The 22,214-nt window shown below is 41.0% G+C and overlaps 1 protein-coding gene across 1 annotated transcript in view; it reads left to right on the plus strand.

The window, feature by feature from the left end:
• Positions 1 to 22,214, plus strand: part of diaph2 (diaphanous-related formin 2) — a 411,814-nt gene that overhangs the window by 137,612 nt on the left and 251,988 nt on the right. The window contains exons 14-17 of the mRNA XM_069669466.1: positions 3,537 to 3,655; positions 5,968 to 6,032; positions 6,834 to 6,938; positions 14,875 to 15,225. Of these exons, the coding sequence (XP_069525567.1) occupies positions 3,537 to 3,655; positions 5,968 to 6,032; positions 6,834 to 6,938; positions 14,875 to 15,225 (640 nt within the window). The remainder of the gene's footprint in view (positions 1 to 3,536; positions 3,656 to 5,967; positions 6,033 to 6,833; positions 6,939 to 14,874; positions 15,226 to 22,214) is intronic.

Genomic DNA, 22,214 nt, shown 5'->3' on the forward strand with positions numbered 1-22,214 from the left:
TGCTTGCAGCGAAACGGTGGTATTTTACTCTAACGTCTCCCACTTGGCCATTTCATCCAAAGGGAGGGGCGCAATGCACGCTGGGTGTTGTAGGAATGTAGAATGGGCAAAACCACAAGCTGTTTGTACAACTTTCTCCACAGCTGTGGCGCCAATTTCAAATATTATTGCTTCTGTCGATTACAGAGAACACCAGCTTTGACTGACAGTGGCTTTTTCCAGGGGAGAATTGCTCCTTTAAATCTACCATCTTTTTAATGTTATAGTCAACATTAGGCACATTTGAAATAGTATGTTTGATATGTTTTCAACATAAGGTCAATAATGTGTTAATAAATAGCATTACTCTAGTTGAATCATTCCATGTTGGCAGTGTTCGATGAGATAAGATGTCTTAATGTGTGACAGACTTTGGCTTTGTGATCAAAGGAGTACATAGGTGTTCATAATATTCCATCTATAGTCGAGGATTAAGTGTCTTTATCATTGTATGTCTTGGAATGGATAGCACTCTTGGCATCTTGATTTGAATATTAAGTAATAATCCGCATTAATTATAATTTATTTAATAATATAATTAGTATTCTAATAAGTGTGAGGAGATCCACAGTGGGCAAACTGTTGCAGCGCTCTGTCTGCTGTCGTTCCTCCTAACACAACACTAGTTGTTGCTCTCCCCTCCAGGGCTTGGTTTATTTTTGATAATTAATCTCTCACTGCAAGCCTAATGAATGGGAGCACATCAAACCCACCCAGTAAATATAGAGCAGATCTGCTCTTTTGGAGCCTGGTGATATGGGGATTACACTGGCTATGTGGAGCAGAGCTGGATCAAGTGGCTGTGGCTGCGCTGAACTGTGAGCTATCATTGGAAGAAATGAAGGTGCCAACGTAAAAGAAGAGGTGGGGAATGATGCAGGGGACATATGCTAGCTTCTGGAGCCCAGCCCTGCCCACTGTGGAGGGGCCTGACAGTTCTGGGTCACTCTCCGAGTCTCTAGTTATCTCCACCCAGCCCCTATCTGCTCGGTGGTGGCAGAGGATGGAGGACGAAGGGAAAATAGGGCGGCTTATTGAGATAATAATGTGGTGTACACTGGTGACAGTTGTAAGCCGAGTGCCACAGTGCTTAAGCCATGCAGGGCGATGTGTGAGCTTTCACCAGCTTGTTCCAATCACGAGTGGGCGCATCCGCCAGCTCAAGCTTAATGTATGGCATTTCATGCTTTCAAAACAGTGCACCTAAATGCTGATTTATTCTTATTTGCTTTGGCTCAGAATTTAGTGTTCTTTCATATTTGTGTTCAGCGTGTGATACGGCCTGTCCACCCACAACTTACCAGCACAACCTTTGGAACTGTGGGCAACAGAGTCAAAGCCTGGGATATGAACTTCATTCCACTAAATGTTGTTCTTTTTAATTATGATACCTATAATATATATTTAAATAAGTTACTGCTCATCAACACATACTGATCTACTGTACGTGCATTTTTGGTCCTACACAAAATGAACCCACCTGGCAGCAGGCACCTTGTTCACAGCTCTGCCTGCTCAGATTATAATGGTGAAGTTACATTACTGCTCCTTCCCCTTAATGCTTTCATGCAGAGCCACCGCACAGGCTTTGATAACACTTTTCACTCCTTATCTGCATCAAAGTTGTCGGAAAAATCGTCTCTGAATTTATGAATTTCAAATTTATCTGTGCACGATCTTAAGATGCTAAAATGGCATCAAACAGAATATCTGGCATACCAGGAGATTTGGTTAAACTTCCAATTTAACTTGGAAGTTTGCAAAGACTCGATGTTTTCTAAAATAAGAATTTATGTAAATAACATTTAAATCAAGAGGCACATTTGTCGTGTTGTACTGTATATTTGTGCTTTGGGACTTAAAGAAGAACATACTCGGTGCCCACTAGGATACTCTCTAATATCTCAGAGGAAGATGAAAGAAGATGATGTGATTATTGAATCAGAGGGCCGTCCCTGCTCCAGCTGCTGAAATGATTTCCTCCTACTTGTAATATTTTATCCCGCTTTACATATATTCTAGATTTCATAGCACGTTTTTTTCATAGCCAGAGTTTGTACGGCTCAGTCACTCACACTGCGACAATTAGTTAGCAGTAACACCAACAAGCACTTGAGCACAGAGTTTGCATTAGTATGTGTTGTTCCTAGTTGAGGGAATTGTTCTTTTATGACATAAGGGCACTATTTATGAGAATCTATAAAGTGGTAATCTCGAAGATCTCGTTTCTCTTTGGCAGCACCTGTGGCGATAAACGGTAATTGCGGGAGCACACTTCTCAGATATCCAGACAGTGTCGCATATGTGACGTCAACGGTTGGCTCCGGATGTAACTCTTGATTTTCCTCGCTGACGGTCGCTTTCCTTTTTAGACTGTTTGCCTTCATCTGAGTGTCAAATTTGTTTCTTTTTCTTTGGATTTTCACTTATTTTTGAAGTTGTATCTGTAGTCATCGATCTTGTTCTTTGTTTGTTCAGCTACAGTAGATTACTGTTTACTCGCAACACTTGCAGAGACAGGAAAAGCAGCTCCGCCTACCCTCTCTGGCAGACCAACCACTGCTGGCTGATGGAAAACGCGTCACTAACTGGGCGCCGCTTGGGATTTTTTCCATGAATATCGTCTCAGACACCCAGTCTGTGAAACTGCAAATGCAAAGGCTTTCATCAGTGGCCCATAGGCTCAATCACCATTGTGTTACCTCATTCGGCGATAGATAGAGACTTAACAGACATTTATTTAAATCAAAATCTTCGAGATTATTACTCTAAGGATCAATTTTCCATTTCTAGTAACTCAGTTCAAATCTCAACTTCCAGCTTGAGTCTTTGGAGGCATAAAAAGTAAGTTGTTTCTGTTGTGAATTTAAACATCAACTTCTGGTCAATGTCATGCCTAGAAAATCATTATTTCTCAGTCTGGGGCTCAGCTTAAGCTGGCATTGTATTTGCTAAATGTCACTTGCAATTAAAGTTGATAATGTTACTGAGGAAAAGGTCACATACCAACCTGTGTGGCGGAACGGGACTCTGGGGCTGATTCACACGCCGTGCTTGACAACACCAAGCACTCAGTCACAGTCCTAACTGGCCGACATGTTTTCCCGGTCATTGTGCTTTCAATTACACACATTACGCTGATTAGATTTACATTTCACTTTTTATGGTCGCTCTAATTGGCTAAGATGATTGCAAATTAGGCAAGAGGGCAAGCGTAGCCTTGGTTACCGTCTGTCACCTTGAAATGGTCAGACTAACACAGACTTTGGGTTTTGTGTGCCCATTAATCTGCTAATTTCATGATCGGGGTGAAGCAAGTGATCAAATTTAATAGGGTGCCTATTTTCTCCTGCAGCACCCTTTTCGACATGGCATTTTGTGACCTCTAGCTTGGATAAGGGAATCATTTGTGGTTAATTATCCTTGTAGAGTTTGCGTCACTCATATCTTTTTGTGGCTTGTCTAATTGCTCTGCTTTATGTTTTCTGACCCCTCAGGCCTCAGTATTACAAGGTGATAGAAGAATGTGTGTCCCAGGTGGTGCTGCATCGCAACGGCATGGACCCCGACTTTGGCTACAGTAAAAGATTGGACGTGGACTTCACCCATCTGATTGGTACATTTACTCACTCATTTGATTTTGAACAAAGTACAAATTGTTTTTGCAAAAGTCTCCAAGACTTGTCATATGCTGAAATCATTCTCAAAATGAGTTATGTTCCTTTGAAACTCGGTGCTGCGGGAGGTGTATCACCGCTGCTGCTAAAAATGTTTTGTTACCTCGCAGTCATTCTCATTATCCTCCCAGATCTCCCTGAGATGGCAAACACAACACCTGCAGTGGCTTGACATATAAGATGTGGGTCATCTAATTATTGATGAATAATACATATTATCCGTCAAAATAAATGCTGTTACTTCGGAATCACATTAAATGTCGTTTTCCACAGTTAAGGTATTTGTCAGTCGTGTTCCTGGCATCATAGAGAGAACATCCATTTGCGCTGCATTACTAATGGAGAATATTTATTCGAACAGAGGAAAGAAAGAAATAACACCGCTTTGTCTCCTTTCGTTGTGTCACTAACAGTTCTGTGACTTGCCAACAAAGGGTCATTAAAAGTTTGTAAACCTATCCGCAGAGGACTGACGCGCTACCTCATAAGTTTTCTCGCTCACTTTACTGAGATTTAATCAGTTTAAACAAACTTTCAAAGATGGATTTTGTTACATTGATACAAAAGATGTGGACTTTGATGCCACATCCAAATGCGTGTTTGAAAGGTGCCATCCCACCCCCACCCACCTTTTTTTCTCCTTTTTTCGTTTACGACAGGGTGTCAGTTCCTGACAACAGTTATGTTTCTGTGGAAAATGTGTTGTTGGTGTGTTATGTAACAACAATTATCACTTAGAACTTGTGTTTTCCTTCAGCTTATTCGTCTTTAGGGTAATTGTAAAATTTGGGATTTTCGCGTCAACTCAAATTTAAATGGGCCATATCTTTTAAATGGATATTCTCATATTTATTGTTCACAGTGAAAAAGTGAAAACGGCATAATTCCGTGTTTTCCCAGAATGACATGTTTAAAAAGGTCGCCTCTGAAATGGGCCGTTCAGAACAGCTGCAGGTTTCTACGTAGAACCTTGCTTTCGCTGAAATCGTCATTCACCGTCATTCACCTCAGGCTGCCTTCTTGCACGAGCTTGTAGTCAAGTCGTTGTCAAGATTTCAACTTACCATTCAGATACCTCCTGGCGATTCTGGCTCGTACATATAAGGTCGAATAATTGATCCTAGAGCAGCCATGTTTTCTACAACTTTGGAGTGGGGAGGTCTGACCTTTGAATGGCAAAACGGCTTGTTCGTTTAAGGAAGAAGGAGAGGCTCTGAAAAATACTTACATTAAAATATGTATACAATTTTTAAAACGAAACAAACTTTACCCTCGTGATTCAAAAACACATCAGAATAATAGAAAATTGATTGCATATATAAAATATGTCCCATTTAACAGGAATATAGGGCCTTAAATTATGCTAATTTCGAGCTTCATATTTCACTCACCTGTGGAGTAGCTTAGAATAATTTACAGTTAAAAAACTCCTAATTTTTCTCACACTGGTGCTCTGTGCTGGCTCTCATACAGAAATACACAAGAAACAAGAAACCCGACCCCTACAAGCCTACTTTCTTCCGATTGGCCAGCTCTCTGTGATGTCACAAAGTGCAGCGTGTAGAAAAAAAACTGTGTGAAACCTGGCGTTCACAGCAGCCTGCAGACTGAGCTGAGAAGCCTGGGGATTACTCCAACATACTTTTACCTACAGATTTGAAACTTCACCCACGTTTAGTCTGGACATCCAACATTGTAACGTTATATATATATGTCTTAAAATGTGAGACAGCATAATACCCCCTCTTTAAGCTCCCTCACACTTTTTAATGTGACGATTCCCATTATTCAAGGGCACCTGTGTCAATGAGAGGATGAAGAGAAGAGGAGGGCGGAAGATAGGACTGCTGCATGAGCCAATAGTTGCACACTATGACTGATACCACCAAATGCTAGGCAGTCATCAAGAAAACACTTGTCCCCTTTACACAAGGTTAACACGGCAGTTGCATCAGTCGCCACTGCTGCCCACTTTATCTCCCTTTCTTCAAGGGCAGACATATCATTTCATTTTTTCCATATACTTAATTATCGACTTAGTTTTGCATTTCATCACAATCATCTTATTTATACAAGCTTTAATGGGAGAAAAATGCAGGTCTTGGTATCTTCAGTGTCAAACACAAGCTTTAATATGCTTTGAAAAACAAGACCCACGTCCTTCAGTAAATCTCACCTGAGCTAATGATGCACAATTCAACCCAGAGCTGCTTTTGAATAATCTCGTCACTATGCCTGTCTTGTCTTGCAGATCAGTGTGTGGACAAATCTAAAGTTGAGGAGAGCGAGCAGAAGGCTGCAGAGTACTCCAAAAAGGTGAGACATTAATCACTCCCAGCAGCTCCCTTGGTTGGCCGACTCCCATCAGGAAAGTTTTTTCTTCCTCAGAGCTCCCAGACAAGCTATTGATTTTCCATGCCCTGATCGATACCTGGCTGTGACGCTACATGATCCGTATCAGCATTACAAGAATCAATGCCGATGTTCTGATGTATACTTATTTGTGCACAGTGCCGAGGCGGTTAAGTTGTGTCGGCCTTTTTTCATCCAGTTGTGCATTTTTAGACGGCTCTTTTTTTGTTTCAATTTAATGCAATTACATCAGTTACTCACTTTATTTATTGATTTTACTTTTTATTTACTCAAGAGAAACACAGAATCACTGCTCCTTGACTGTGAAACCTTGCCCCTGGCATATTATATATGATATTTAAATGCATCGTCTTGCGTCACTGCTGCTGTCTGACACACCGAGGGGTTCCAGGATATGTTTTTTTCTTAAGAGTCCTGTCCCACCAGCCCACCACGCACCCTGCTGGGCTGGTGAAATCATTGTAGCGACAGGGCTGGGTTTCTGCAAAGGTTAGATCCATCAACATACATGAAAGCCAGGCCTGAAACAAAGACAAAGGACAACAGGGCTCTAGGGCCATGTGAGCTATGAATAGAAATCGGCCAGAGAGTGTAAGACGGTGTGTTTTGGTGTCTGTTGATGTGCCCCGTGGCCGTTCTCTGGAGACACCGCGCGGCTCACCAACCTGAGTGTGTGTGTGTTTACATCTTTGTACACATATTTGTTATGTGCACATAGACATGCTTGTGCTTCTTTTCTTGCAGTTTGATGAGGAGTTCAGTGCACGGCAGGAGGCCCAGGCTGAATCTCAAAAGAAGGAAGAGAGAATCAAAGAGCTGGAGGGGAAGATCCAGGCCCTGGAGTCCCAGGTAAATCCATAAAGAGAAATCCCACCACTCTGCGAAACAGTGTTACATCCCCCCCAGAGATCTTTCACATTGTATGGTTTCCAAAAAAGCCTGAAAAAGTAGAAAACATGTCAAGAAGCCCTTTTAATCAGTTTCGAAGTGAAAAACATCTCATACGATTTCATACGGAATAAAAAAGTTTCTCTTAAGATCACAGTAACAAGAAGTAATGGCAGCACTAGAAAAAGGCTGATTTGGTCAGAAGGATACCTTTCCAACCCACTTACAGATGTGCTGCGCCTGTAAGTGGGAGTTATCATCCATGCAAGAACATTTGATTTAATAAAGGGTCAATCTCCCTCCTAAGTTGTAGCTCTTTTTATGCGCGAATTGCTCTATTGAAGCTTTTCCTATGTAATTCTATCATCTCAAAGATGGATTGCATTTCCTTTCCTGGCCTCCAAATCATTTCTTCCCAGGCAAAACCCTCCATTTTGAGCGCAGAAAATGACTGCTATTTCCCCCTTAACCCAATTTCAAACACTTTAGTACTGTCTTGAGACAAAAGGGCAGTTTGCCTCACTGCTTAGGGAATTTAATATAAACCAGCATTGAAAGATGGTGTAGCTACGTTTATGTTTCAGATTGCTTTTTCTTTCAAACATTCATCTCTTGTTGCTTACACTGGCACTCACTGTCTGATCAACTGCACCTGCATATGTGGTCCGAGCATCACTGGTAGTTTTAAGGAGTCTTAAGCCGCTTTCTCACTGGTCAAAAAACCCACCAACACCCACAAACGCCCACTAACTAAGATTACAATAGGCATTCAGACCCGGGTCAAATGACTGCAGTAGACCCGGGTAATTATCGCCTCGGCTCTGATCGGTATTGATGGGAACATAAAACCTGTGTCTGATGCTATGCTCTGTCGGTAATCTACCCCTTTCCCACTGAAATAAGTGCGTTGACGCAGGTTTTTCAGACCCGGGAAGACCCGTTTATAGATGCCAATTGTCTGTTTTCCCATTGCCAGTGAAGTATACTCCTTTCGGTCTCTTTTCTGCTGTGTCACCATCTGACGTCACAAACACGCCGGAGACAAGGGCTAGTAACCAGTGAAGATGTTACGGTGGTTAGGTCTTTATTGTATCTATTACTCATTCAGTCTGTTTATCAAACTCGGCACTGACAAATTCGGAACAATGCTCGAGCGCTACTTGGACGGAGACGGGTGGAATTTGGAGTCGCAGAAGTTACCAATGGAGCATAGCATCAAGCTGGAAAGGAGGCAGAGATTAGCGTGTCGACGCAGGTTTTGTGTTCCCATCAATTTGACCCGGGTCTGAATGCCGATTGTAGCCTTTTCCACTAAGCAAAAAAGCCGGGTGTTTGCGGGTGTTAGCAGGTTTTTTGACCAGTGGGAAAGCATCTATAGCTACAATAAAGACCTAACCACCGTAACATCTTCATTGTTTACTAACCCTGTTTCCGGTGGGTTTGTGACGTCAGACGGTGACAGAGCAGAAAAGAGACCGACAGGAGTATACTTCGCTGGCAATGGGAAAAGAGAGAATCAGCATTTATTAGCAGGCCTTCCCGGGTCTGAAAAACCTGCGTCAATGCATCTTTTTGGTGGGAAAGGAGTATTATAATGTTACTTTAATCCTTTATGCCTGAAACAAATGCTGTGATGTAGCACAAGCTTTGGCTGTGTGTAGGTCTCACCCCTGCAATTCAATTGCCTGAGTGCCGAGTCGCCACTTTTTATATGCATTTGTACCCAAACTAGTTCATCACTCTTATCCCACAGACTACCCTCCTATTTTAATGAGACCATAAGACTCTGCAGCTCCTCTCCACCTGCTCTGCCTGCTCGCCCCCTTTCCTCCCCTCGCTCTCTCCTTCTTCCACCTTCTGTCAGAGCTGAATGCGTCAGGCTGCGTTACCTTAGCTTGCCCTCTTTCCCTTGTTGGAGCTTTTTATGTTGTGTTTCCAAGTGTTTTCTTCCCCATAACACACCTCCCCCTCACCCTCCCCTGACAGGCCTCTGTCTTTTGAAGACTGACTGACTGTGGTGCTTTAACAGGTAGTGTAGAGCAGAGGAGCCCTGGAGAGTCAAGCCCTCTCTTCCTCTGTTTGTCTGAATGCTCCTTCAAAGAGAGGTGACTACTTGAGAGCTTCACATCAGCAGACATTAACCTCAGCGGGGAAATATGCAATTTCTTTGGAGCAAACTTGCACGGATGTGGCCATAAGGGCCTCATCACGTCCCCTATGCATCTTGACAGAACATACAAATAGTTAATGGACTAAAGGGATACACTTGCAAGAGAGTTTATTATGAAGATCAATCAATTCCTTCTCCTCTTGTTGAAGAAAAGTAGAGCTTATTTTACATATTAATTTGCCTTTAATTTGAGTTAATTTCCTCCACATTCTGTTATAAAAATACCTCCTATCTTTTTATATTAGACAGGTGTTCACATACACAATTCAATGGCTACCTCAGGCAACCCCATAGTATCATGTCTCAGAGAGTTGTGATTCTGTTACTCCGGGAAGACAAGCCTGAAAAAGTATCTTCTTCAACCTAATCCATGTTTGACACAGTGCTGCAGAAAGCCATTAACTGTGAGAGCACCGACCCCTTAAATCGTTGCGCGGACACGCATTCAGTTTGTCCATCAAAGCTGCTGCTATCGCCGCCGTTTTTCAGAATATGAATGAAGTGGGAGCTTACCCCAACCTTTCATCTCCTTGATAGAATTCCTGTCAGATATGAGAACACATGCAAGCCCGAGTCACATCCCTTCACCTTGTTTGTGAAGCAGCACATTTAATGAGTCCTTCTCGGGGAACTTTGGCATTGTAACAAGCGGCCTGTTTGATGTGTCTGTTTGATTATCCCTCAATTGAGTTGAGTGGAGGTTCAGCCTGTAAACATCAACACTGGACGCAGGAATCACAGCAAGTAAAATCGCCCACCCGTCCCCAAAACTTTGCTTGCAACCTCTCCAGGTAAAAAAAAAAAAGGAAGCTTTTTATTGAATCGGCTGTGGATGTGATGAATAATGTAGCACTGCAGTGGTGCACTGGAGTAGTCTGCGCCATCCCATTAATAGGTTTTAACAACCTGGCGGTGTAGTAGCTGACCCAGCTGTGCCCCAAGAGGAGCTGGAGGTGTGCTGGACCGTTTTCTCTCTCTTTTACCGCCAGACTTCCTCCCGTCCTGGCTGATTACACATTTGACTCGACTGATAATGACAGCATAGCTCACAATAGAGCCAGAAATGTACTGTTTAAATCACTGACACACATTCAAATGTCTTATACATATATCCTTACATTACCAGTTGGTCAAAAGCAGTGCGTACCGTACTAAAAATCTCTGACTCGTTCTTAAATATCTCACCGCCTCTAACTTTAAATCCCGGAGGATGAAAGATAAAACTTCTCTTTGCTTTAAATATTGCACTTTACTTCCATTTTCCAGAATTCTTGCGAACTTCTCTTTAACCCGCCCGACTGAAAGTTTCCATCTCCTTTTTCCATTATACACATTAAATATTTAGCTCTCTACAGTCTATAGTAAGAGTTGCTCTGTAGGAATCACTCCCTAAAAAATACAACATTTCAGTTCAGCTGTGGAATATGCTTCCAACCTCTTTCTTTTGGCAAGGTCGCAAAGAGAGAAATATCAAAGCAACATGGGTACATTTCTAAAACAAAGACTGCAGCGTGAAATCAATGCCCATCACACATCTGAGAGTGTTAAGTTGAAATGTATTTTGCAATGCCAGAAAGGGGAAAAAAAAGGGAAATGGAAGAAGGGTTTTGAAGGTGCACCGACTGTCAGTGATGCTGCGCCTTGTTCCTTTCATGCTGCAGTCAGTGCTTTACACTGATGCTCTTTTGAAGATAGATTACATCTTGTTTTAGGTGTAAAAGTACAGTACACTCTGCCTTTTGCACATCAAATAGCTCATTCAGACAAAATGGGAATATAACATTGTGCCTCCATTGTCATTAACTGTGTAAGGGACGTCCTCTTTCCCCTGCTCGCCTCTTTTTTCTGCCTCCTTTGTCATTGCTGTGAGTACCTTACCTGTTCTAGTGTACTAGTGTTCTCCTTCTTCTCTGTCTATCTAACCCACCCCCATTTGTGTCTCTTTGTTGCCCTTTTTTGTGACTTGTGTGTTCCCATGGTGTGTGTCTGGTGTGTGTGTGTGTGTGTGTGTGTTGTATCTGCACAGTTTACTAATGAGCAAGACAAGCTCAAAGAGGCTCAGACACTCATCAGGGAATATGAAGCCAAGGTGGGTATCCTCTTTGCATGCGTGGCCCTTGACATAATCGCACATTAGACTACCTTCAAATGCAAGTTACGTATGAAATGAATTGTGAATCTTCAAATATTTAGTTGAAGAGGATTTTTAAACTGATTCTGGTACTGATTTTATTACCTCCCTTGATCTATGTGCATGTGTGCCCAATGCAGTGTTGTACAGATTATCTTGTAGCTGCTGTGAGCTTTGAATTGAATGTACATTCATGTTATATTGATTGGACATGAACTAATCTGCAATGCCTGTAATCTTCATTGACAAGAAAGAAATCTCATACTGACATACTGTATCTATTTAAAGTCATAATCTCGAAGATTTTCTGTTAAGTCGCTATCTATCGCCGAATGAGAGAACACAATGGTGATTGAGCCTATGGCCCACTGATGAAAGAGGGTAGGTGGAGCTAAGCGGCTGCTTGTCCGCTCTCTGCAAGTGTTGCGAGTAAACAGTAATCTACTATGGCTGAACAAACAAAGAAAAGATGGATGACTACAGACACAACTTCAAAAATAAGTGAAAATCAAAAGAAAAAGAAACAAATTTGATGCTCAGATGAAGGCACAGTCTGAAAAGGAAAGCGACCGTCAGCAAGGAAATTCCAGAGTTACAACCGGAGCCAACCGTGGACGTCACACATGTGACGCTGTCTGGATATCTGTGAAGTGTGCTCCTGCAATTACCGTTTATCGCCATAGGTGCCGCCAAAGAGAACAAAACTGAGATCTTCGAGGTTACCACTTTAACACAGATTTGACACACATTTGATTTGCCTGTTGAAATTATTGATCCACAGACATTTATTCTGTTGGTAGCAGTTGCAATCTTTGGTAAACTCTATGGGGTTTTTTTACCTCACACACTTCCTGCTTGTTTAATGCAATTTTCATATGTAAACACTTCTTGATTGAACTCCTCTATCAGAGATGAGATTGGGGCATAGATTTAATCACACAGCATTCAGAGTTAATTACCTGCCAGGCTGACCTCCCCATTGAGTCCAGAAGACTATGAATCAAAATTGGATGGGTTAGATTCATATTAGCCGTGACTTCCACTTAAAACTGAGCTCCAGATGGGCTCTGCGGAAGCCAAAAAGAAGCAGAGACACCTTCACGAGCTGGCGAAGAACCGAACATCGAAAACATGCTTGATAGTATGCATATTAGAAATCAACATATGATATAGGAACATAATTGTGACATTTGTGGGATCCTAAAACTCATGCTTAATTTTATTCTATAAAGTTTACAATATATTTTTTGGGTCTTTTACTGGTTCTCACAAACTGTATTGGTACAATATTCCACCTATTTTAGATAATTGTATTTGCTAGCTCAGACCCGGACACTGACATTGATGTATGGGCTACTTTATTGCAATGCAGAACATAACGTCTGATGTTTTCCCATGTGAATCCAGTATAAGATGGTTATTATAATTTAAGTAATAATACACAATTGTTACACGATTTACATTTTGCAATTGTTACACACTTCATATCTCATTGTATTTTGTTATGTGCGGAAGTAGAAGCCAGTGGCGGTGGTTTTAGATCCCAAGGGTTCTGTGAAACACTGGGCTTATTACTATTAGGTAAATCAGCGGGAGAGAGGGAGACAGAGGTAGAGAGAGAGATAAAGACTCGGAGGGCCCTTCGGTACGGAAACAACTGCGCTCTAATTTAGCAGCTAATTTGCTTCCATTCTCTCATATTAATCTTAAAAGAGGAAACGGGCCACGGAGGGCTCCAGATTGACAGACATGTAATCATCGGCTGTGGCTTTCCACTGAAGGGCTGCGGGCGATGTGTGTAAGAAGCTCCTCGCAGAACACCTTTTTAATTTTGGCCCTAATAAACAATTCGCCAATGCCATTATGTAATGAAACACAACTTAATGTCTTTAAATATGAAGCCAATCACATTTTACGCATCCAATCAAGTGACTGAGGAAAAGCTCATGGTGGGAAATTGGTTTTGGAAATGAGAAGTGGAAGTGGAAATGCTTTTTGGTCAGAGCCGGCATCTAATCATCTTTACAGATCTACGCCTGTCTAATCTTGCATGTCTGTAATTTTTGGATTTGCATACCTTTTTTTTCTCGACACATTTTTCAATTGGCATTATCGCTGACTATCGCCCACTACCTGTGTATGTGGTATGTGTGATAGTGCAGACATGTCAAAGGACTGAAAGAGTTTGTCTTATCAGACTCAGGTCTAATTACATCCCTGTCTGCTGTTTAATAGCCTGCCATTGTGAGGACTCCTGACGAAGACTTGACGGGAGAGCAACGCTCTTATCTTTTGTACATTAAAACAGTATTTGTCACAGGTTTTTATCAACATTTTGCTTAGTATTTACATACATATTCACCAGGTTTATTGAACGCAGTGGGCCAACCTTATTGCCAATTCATAACTCTATGTTAGTAGAGCTATGGTAACCCGTTTAACAAAAATGTTAATGCTATTTTATTTAATGTTTATTTGTATAGGGACAAGTATGAAGCAAGTAAACCGATGCCACACGCTACAGCATTTATAGCCCTGGCTAATTTACAATGCCCTAAATTGGCCTTTAAAATAGTAAAATAAATGATATATTATGTCGTCCCAACTAGTTAGAGTTGAAAGTTAATCACCCGCCTCTTTATAAATATTAATAGGGATGGGCTTAAAACCAAGTGTGGATACCATTGATATTTGTAAATGGTGTGACTACTAATCCAACATTGCCACCAGTCAATAGATACAAATGTGAATCAATGCCAAATATTTTAAGTTTTAGTGTTAACGCACTAAGTTTAAGTTCAACTTCAAAATTTCCACTTGTCTTTCCCAAAGCCTGATGTCCTGCTGCGGAAGTGTAAAACTGTGTACAGACCCCAGTTCCATCATAGCATTACTATGGTTACTTAATTAAGGCTAGTCACAAAAAATGTCAGAAGAACCAAACATATTAATGTCATTTATCATGCTTGTCTGACAAAACTGGAATAAATTATAAACACCAAATTTTTTAGACAATTTGGATTTCTTATTTAGACAAAATAGACAATATTTGGTCAAATTATTGAATAACTTAATCATTCTGATAATGATTCTGATGCTAAATGTACAGTTCTTTATGTGGTTTAAATAAAAATAAATGTTGAGTATTGTGTTTCCTGCTTAAATGACTCATAGTAAAGTTAACTTGGCAAACATATCCATGAAAATAGTTGACAAACATGCCATCGTTTTCTCCTGGTTAGTAAAGTCATGAAAACAGCAGAAGAGATGACCTCCTTGTGCGGTCTGAACTTGTAAGCAACACTCGCACAGAGCCGATTTATCATTGAATTTAAACACTGCAACGAGCTGGTTAACTGTTTTTACACACACAGACCCAAATCTCTGCCTACAGTCTAAGCTCACAGCAGGTGACTGAGTCCTGAACACACTGAAGTCCTGCAGGTGGTAAAACATTGTTTTTAACAGCACAGAAACGCCTCCTCATTGGTACAAACCAAAAAATTACATCTTATGACTTTTGACCTTTACTGACATCAGATTGAGGCTTGGTTGACGTGTTGGCCATCTTTAACATCTCCACCCTTTATTTTCAGATTGCAGCTGGTCCAACTGCGCCCGGAGCACCACCTCTACCGGGAGGTGCTGCAGCTCCACCTCCCCCTCCACCGCCTCCTCCACCACCCCCACCTGGTGGCTGTCCGCCCCCACCTCCACCTCCACCTCTCCCCGGCCATGCCGGCATTCCACCGCCACCGCCACCACCTCCGCCCCCTGGTTGTGGACCTCCACCTCCGCCACCACCTCCTGGCTGTGGGCCCCCACCCCCTCCACCCTTCTTCGGGGGCCCACCTCCTGCACCGCCTGTTATCAAGCTGCCTTACGGACTGGAACCCAAGAGGACCTACAAGCCGGAAACGGTGATGAAGAGGGTCAACTGGACCAAGGTATGGAAACATGAGATTCACTGTCACGTTTATTCTCATGTTTATTAATAATATCGGAGATTTGAGACTGTTAGGGAAATATTATTCCAATCTTCATGAAATTTAAAGCAATCTCCTTACGAACCTCTTGCACTGGTTTTAGAGGATTCTTAAAGTGACCCCCCTCTATAAAAGGGTGCGAGGTTGAAGATCCACATCAAAAGGCCATCTATTCAAATGCACTTATTTGTGTAGAACAACCATTCAGGCATGGTCACACTATTCCACCCTCCTTAACCGTTTCAAAGCACACAACACTAAACAATTTTCATCGCTTAAACGTCCTTGAATTTACACATCCTGAGCATAATTGAATGAAGACTGTGTTGTGCAACGTTCCATCACATTTGAATACAATTTCAACAGCGCAGTCTCTTGCGTGTGGGCTCTATTTTACCATAGATAATTTATCCATCGCCTCAGGACTTCTTGGCATTAATTTGATAGCTCTTTCTTTGCCGACGCTTGTGTGACCTTGCGTTTTAGCCCTCTATAACTGACAACAACCAAAACATCTAACTCGTGCTTTTGACATCATTTTAATGTTGCACGTTATGTTTAATGATATGAGTGGAATGAAGCTATTTAAACTGAATTTTTGGATGGGATTTTTTTATTTGCGAAAAGTGATTTTCCCCAAAACACCAAGTAAACAATACTTTGATACATTATCTTTTCAACAACAGGCCACTAAATTACAGGTATAAAGTGAATAAAGAAATGTGGAAATGCAAGTCAATGTTAACCATTGCATTATAAGCACCACATTCCGGGTCGAATTTCTGTCACCTCAAGGACTCTTTAAAATGCCAGTATGCTAATGCATGACTCTGTGTGGGTGTTTCCTGAGCAATAAGGAAAGATATTAATAGCGTCATGTGGCAGTATGAAATATCAATCCTGTTGTGCACCCTGGATTGGGCAATAATAATTGTACCTTGATATTTTAAAATGTAATTTGTCATTTTTCGTGCAGTATTTACACGGTTTTGTGTATATAATTAGTGTGCATGCGGTAACTCGCATATAGCAGAGTCTGGAAAGCGAACAGAAACGAGTTAATGCGCAGGAGCATTAACCTTGCCTCCGCAGGAATTGTAGTTTGGTGATGCAAATGAAATTCATAACCACCTGAGGAAAAACAATCTGTGTCTCTTGTGCCGATTAAGTGGGACAAGAGTCGTCTGTCTTCTCTCTGTGCGGCAGATGGAAGTAGGGGACTACCAGGAGCAGCTATGAATTGGCTGCATAAAGAAGTTGTTATTTAGAGATACTTGATATTCTTCAGACCTACGTCCCTTCATTCCACGACCCCATGCATGTCTGACAAGAGTATGAATCACAGAGTTTTCATGAGAGAAAAAGGGACAAAAAAAATAGGCAATTATTACCTGACAATGGAGTTTCAAATAGAGCTGTGGATAGCTTAGGAATCTTGCGGCATCATCTGATAATTACTAACATACCTACAAACATACAATCTAGCCTAAGCATGTTGTACCTAAAGTGACATCTCCACACTCAGCGGGGGCTTTTAGATGAGAAGTCGAAATATTTGTACACTTTCAATTGCAGCTCGAGTCCTCCAGTCAAGCCAGAGATGTGGTGGCAGAGAATTCTCAGTCAGAAGCGGTAACACAAGGCACTCACATGGGAGAAAATCGGCTCAGGCACACACTGGGAAATGTCAGCTTTGTTTAAGTGCTAAATGCATTTTAAATCAGCTTGAGTTATTTCCTCCCTGACTGTACTTCCACATTTGTATCAGTGATTCCCAGAGAAAATTATTAGTGAAGATTAAGCGTGGGACTGTCCAAATGCCAAAATAAACAATATGCAAACGTTTTCTTTTCTATTTAATATGCATTCTGCAAGAAAAAAATACATTCATTTAGCCTTACTGTGCTAATTAAGGATATCTGTAACCATGTGGGAACGGCAGAACAAAAGTCAGTAGGGACGCGATGCGATGAAAATAACTCCTGCACCAATAGAAAGGCACTCAAACATACAGATGACATCTTTCCTCTGTTCGGGCCCGGCAGGTAACCCTAGCTATGTAGCTTCAGTTTATTGGTGGTCTTTGGTGCCTTTGTTTGTCCGCCCAATACTGTCTTTAAATTAATGTCAGGTTAGCATTATTATTAATATTATTTTGTACAGTGTTAAAAATATATAGATATATTTAGAGCAGCTAAATGGAAATAACATAATTTCTGAGCATGAGGTCAAACTGAAAATTTGATATACCTTGTAACACTTTTTGACCTTTGGTATTGCACACCTTTTGCCTAATTACTTGTGGGGTTTTTTTGCATTGGGATGTTAATATTCTTAACTCGACCAGACTTTGATTGGCAGTAACCTAAGACAGATACAGGTCACAAAGCTGCAGTCATTAGTGTCTATAATTCTAGCGTAGCATTTTGCTAACACATTATGATTCCTCAACCTGGAAACTGTGTTGTTTTCATTAAAATTGATTCTAAATTTTCATACATCACTGACAGGAAAATCTTCGGGATCTTTAATTAGATACTTCTAACAAATCGTGCGGTGTAACACAGGACACTTGTCTCAGCCCCCTAATATTCTTATTATACAAGCTTCTGTTTGCAAGTATCATTTGATTATAACATGTAACATAATAATTTTATATTTATTTTGTTACTTTCAGATAATAAACACACTCAATACTAATTTGCACCACAAGTCAACATCTTTACGTCGTATCTTATAGTTTCTCATATTTTGTGAGTGACATTATCGCTATTTTTTATGGCCTTTTATGCTGATAATTTGTGACACCTCACTACCTCTGCCGTTCACTGGGTGAAGCGCTAAAGTGAGAACTCTTAGCGTGACACCGTTGTGGCGTTGAATCGAGGGCCTGCACTAGCATTTGGCCTGTTGCACTGTTGCCGTTAACCTCCTGGAGAAGCCCAGTAAAGACAGTGGAGGACAGTGGATAGTGTCAAAAACAGGGGAAGAGAGAGTGGGATTGATTTGAGGGTCGGAGTTGAACCCGGGGCCGCAGCATCGAGGACTGTAGCCTCTGTATATGGTACGCGCAATTTAACCACTGAGCTAAGCCAGTGCCCCAACATCATTGCTATATTAAATATGGACTCAGGACCTCGTTTAAGAGTAAGAGGGCTGTGACTTCCAGCCAGGTTTGAGTGTTTTGTGTCATTATCATGCCTGAGAAGGAGTTTTGGGAAGTTGTTATTTCTAAAAGCATCCTTGATAAGGGAGGTTTTATGCTTTATTTTGTTGTATTACTGTGAACAACCCCATCTATAAAGGCTAAGATTATTTTAACATTTGTTTTGTTTTGTCATGGCTTGAACTATTTTGTAGGGGAACAGTTTTCTCAAGGTACTGTTTCTGCCACTTTCCAGATTTATGTGAAAAAGAATACTTTAAGAGAGACTCGACCATGACTGTGACCTGGGAAATTTGCCAGCCTGGTAAACTTGGACCATACAGTATAGTGGACAAGCGGTTGACACGATTGAGAATAGAAGTGTATTCCTTCAACCTTTAGGTTTTAGTCAGGTCGTAGTCCTTGTATGATTTTAGAGGTAGGATTTTCCGGCCAGTTTTCTGTTTTCAGCAGCACAGATTAGCTGATCAATCTTAACTTTATTCTTCTTCATCTCTGCTTAGATTTGCGGCAGTCGAGTTTTAATTGCTAACATTTCATCTAGAAGCTTTAATTTTCCCAGGAAGTGTTTTGGTTCTCAGTTGTGCAGCGATGTCTTTCTTTTTTCCAGCAAATTGTAGTTAAAAGCAGCAACAAGATCATCACAGTTAGCGTTAGAGGATGATGATTCAGCTCGTGACACAGAACAGAAATGGTGATGAATATTTCAGTGGAGTTGTCACTGATGGGCTGCTTTCCAGCAGTTCTGCTCGAAACAACACTTTTTGTGTTGCGCAGTACGGGTCTGAAACAGATGCAAAAAAAGTTGTCTAACATCAGTATCCAGGGAGATCTTGGGATTGTTGAATCAGGTCAAAATAGCAAAGTAGGTTGGTCCAATGGGCCGTGTTCGAGGAAGCAGATCTGTCTGCTTCAACCACTTATAACTTCTTCATTGTAATAACACCTGATCTTAGGCAGGTAACTTTTGCTTGCCTATCACACTCGCTTTTAATGCAAGCAAAGTATTTAAAGCGTCTTCATTAAAAGACACGCCGATCTGATATATAGCTGCAACATCTCCACTATAGGGCTGAACAATTAATCAAAATCACAATGTAGCCTACTGCAATTTTCAAATCGCAGGAGGAGCAATATTTGTTGAAGGGTAAAAATGTGTTAAAATAACATTTTAATCTAAATATTGTGCGACAGAGATGTTCTGGCCTACACATCGTACACAGACTTAAGTATCAAATATCTTCGTTTGGTACAGATCACCGCAGAAATCACACCATGATCATTTTAATATTTTTTTTTAATGAAAATTAAAATAATGATGTAAAAATTATCATTCTCTTTAAGATCGCAAATCATACCGAAACTGGAATATAAGTCAAAATCTTTGCAATTAGATATTTTTTTCAAAGTTGTTCAGCCCTAATCTCCACCACACTAAACCCGCTTTGCTGCAGTTTGAATTAAGAGGTGAAGCTTTAGCAATAGGAATCGAACCAGTTGCATCAGACCAAGCTTTAGTAACAATTCTTGGTTCCTGGGCTGGCAGATATTTGCAGAAGAGGACTAACTTCATTAAAATGTAACAGCCCTAACAGTATACATCTGCTGTTAAGTCTAAAGTGATGAGCTAACCCTTAAACTAGTTGAGTAAGGTCAAGGGAGAAGTTTACCTTGCTTTTGCAGTTGATAGTAAACTTTCACATTTATCCCCCTTTTAGCGGCACGCGCTAATTTAAATTTTATAATTATTATCTCCACCAAAAAAGGTGAATTTTTGTATTTTTATATGCTCCAATCTTCCATCTTGCTTACTAACAGCGTGTTTATTACATAATTCCAATGTGGGAATCACAATCTTCATAAATTGTACTTTACTGTGGGTGTGTTTAAACATTGAAGAAGGTAGATTAAAGATAGATTAAGTAACCGTAAGTAAAGCATGAAGATATTAACTAGTCTAATTCAAGACTTCTAATCTGAAATTGGTGGCATACTTAATGTCAGCAGTCTCCTCCATTTATTGTTAATATTATTGTTATTGGTTTCTTTAGTAGTATTAGTAGTTGAGGTTATTGAGGTTGGTGGTGTAGTCTTGATTGTACGACATGAATCATTGCATTATTGAGTGATTTGCTGCATCATAATTTCACCACTTTCCCTGAATAAGGCCTCACAGACATGACACCGGCTGCTTTCTAGGACTCTGAGTGGATTGTACGAGAGCAAATGAGAGCACAGAGGCACTTTGTTATCAACACTCAGCACTAACACCAGCTCACGTCGAAAGTTTCATAAGCCTTCCATTAAGGCACCTATTATTGCCATTATAGGACTCGGCAACACTGTCACACTTATTGCCGTTACTATATGCCCTTAGGAATTATCGCGTAGCATCAGCTGGAACTCTCTTGTCTGTATTGTGTTGCACTTAAACCTCTCTCTGTGTGTGATAACTGTGCTTTTCCAGGAGGTTAACGGCAACAGTGCAACAGGCCAAATGCTAGTGCAGGCCCTCGATACAACGCCACAACAGTGTCACGCTAAGAGCTCTCACTTTAGCACTTCACCCACTGTACAGTCGAGGTAGTGAGGTGTCACGCATTATTAGCTAGTAATAACAGCAACGTAATAGGTGTCTATGTGTCTTCTCTCTTTTCTACTGATCTCTGTGGGGGGGAAGCAATAGGAAGGGAAAGGAATCTTTGTGGCCTGCTATCACCTCTGTGTGTAGGTGCTTTGGTGCTTCTTAGAGGCTTTGCTGGTTAGAAAGGAAAAGTGTACACACAGGGTTGCTGAGGTTTTGTGCTAAAAACTGAAGCTAAGGAGAGGTGATTTTATGTTTTTTGTTTAAGTCTAGCGTGGCCATATAATCATTTAAGGGGAGGAGCTTACTATTTCACTCTGTGATACGTGTGGAGTAGCTTAGCATAATTTACAAAACCTCATCTTTTTCCTCACACTGGTGTTCTGTGCAGGCCCTCATACAGCCTCTGCCTGAAACGACTCTGTCAGCTCTGTCCCTTTAAGAAACCCCGCCCCTACAAGCCCGCTTTCTTCTGATTGGCCAGCTCTCCGAAGCCTGCCGAGGGATAGAACTCTGTGTTTGTGGCACGCCTCTCGGGCAGATGCCCAAATATAGAATTCCTCCACTTTGTGACATCACAAAGTGAAGTGCCTGGAGATGTCTGTCTGAAACTAAGCGTTCACAGCAGCCTGCAGCCTGAGACTCTTTTAGCGGGGGATTACTCCAACATACTTTTACCTACAGATGCACGTTTAGTATTGACATCCAACATTATAACATTGTTTGTATTAGGGATAGACCGATTATCGGCCGGGCCGATATTCAGCATTTTGACGCATATCGGCATTGTCCTTTTTTTTTTTTTTTTTATTTCAAATTATTATTATTTTTTTTTAATCCGACAGCCGATAAGAGATCAATTTAAAACTGGGTTATTCTGGCTCTGATGCATATGCTTAAAGGCATTTAAACAAAGATAAGTGTTGGAGTTTGTATTATTCAAAATTTTGACACCAATATTTTCACTTTTACTGCAAATGAATATCGGCTTCAAATATCGGTTATCGGTCTCCTTGACTACTAATAATCGGTATCGGCCGTGAAAAAAACGTATCGGTCTATCTCTAGTTTGTATGTCTTAAAATGTGAAACAGCACAATTCCCTCTCTTTAATTTGTCATCTTGTGGAATTTTAGATCTTTATGTTTGTTGTCTTTGCTTCTCTGATGCCAAGGATGCACACAAGGGCATCAGTGTGTC

Source organism: Semicossyphus pulcher, unplaced genomic scaffold (genome assembly GCF_022749685.1).
Source record: "Semicossyphus pulcher isolate SPU_LCO1_2020_fin unplaced genomic scaffold, fSemPul1.0.p SCAF_2, whole genome shotgun sequence".
In the NCBI taxonomy this organism is placed as follows: Eukaryota; Metazoa; Chordata; class Actinopteri; order Labriformes; family Labridae; genus Semicossyphus; species Semicossyphus pulcher.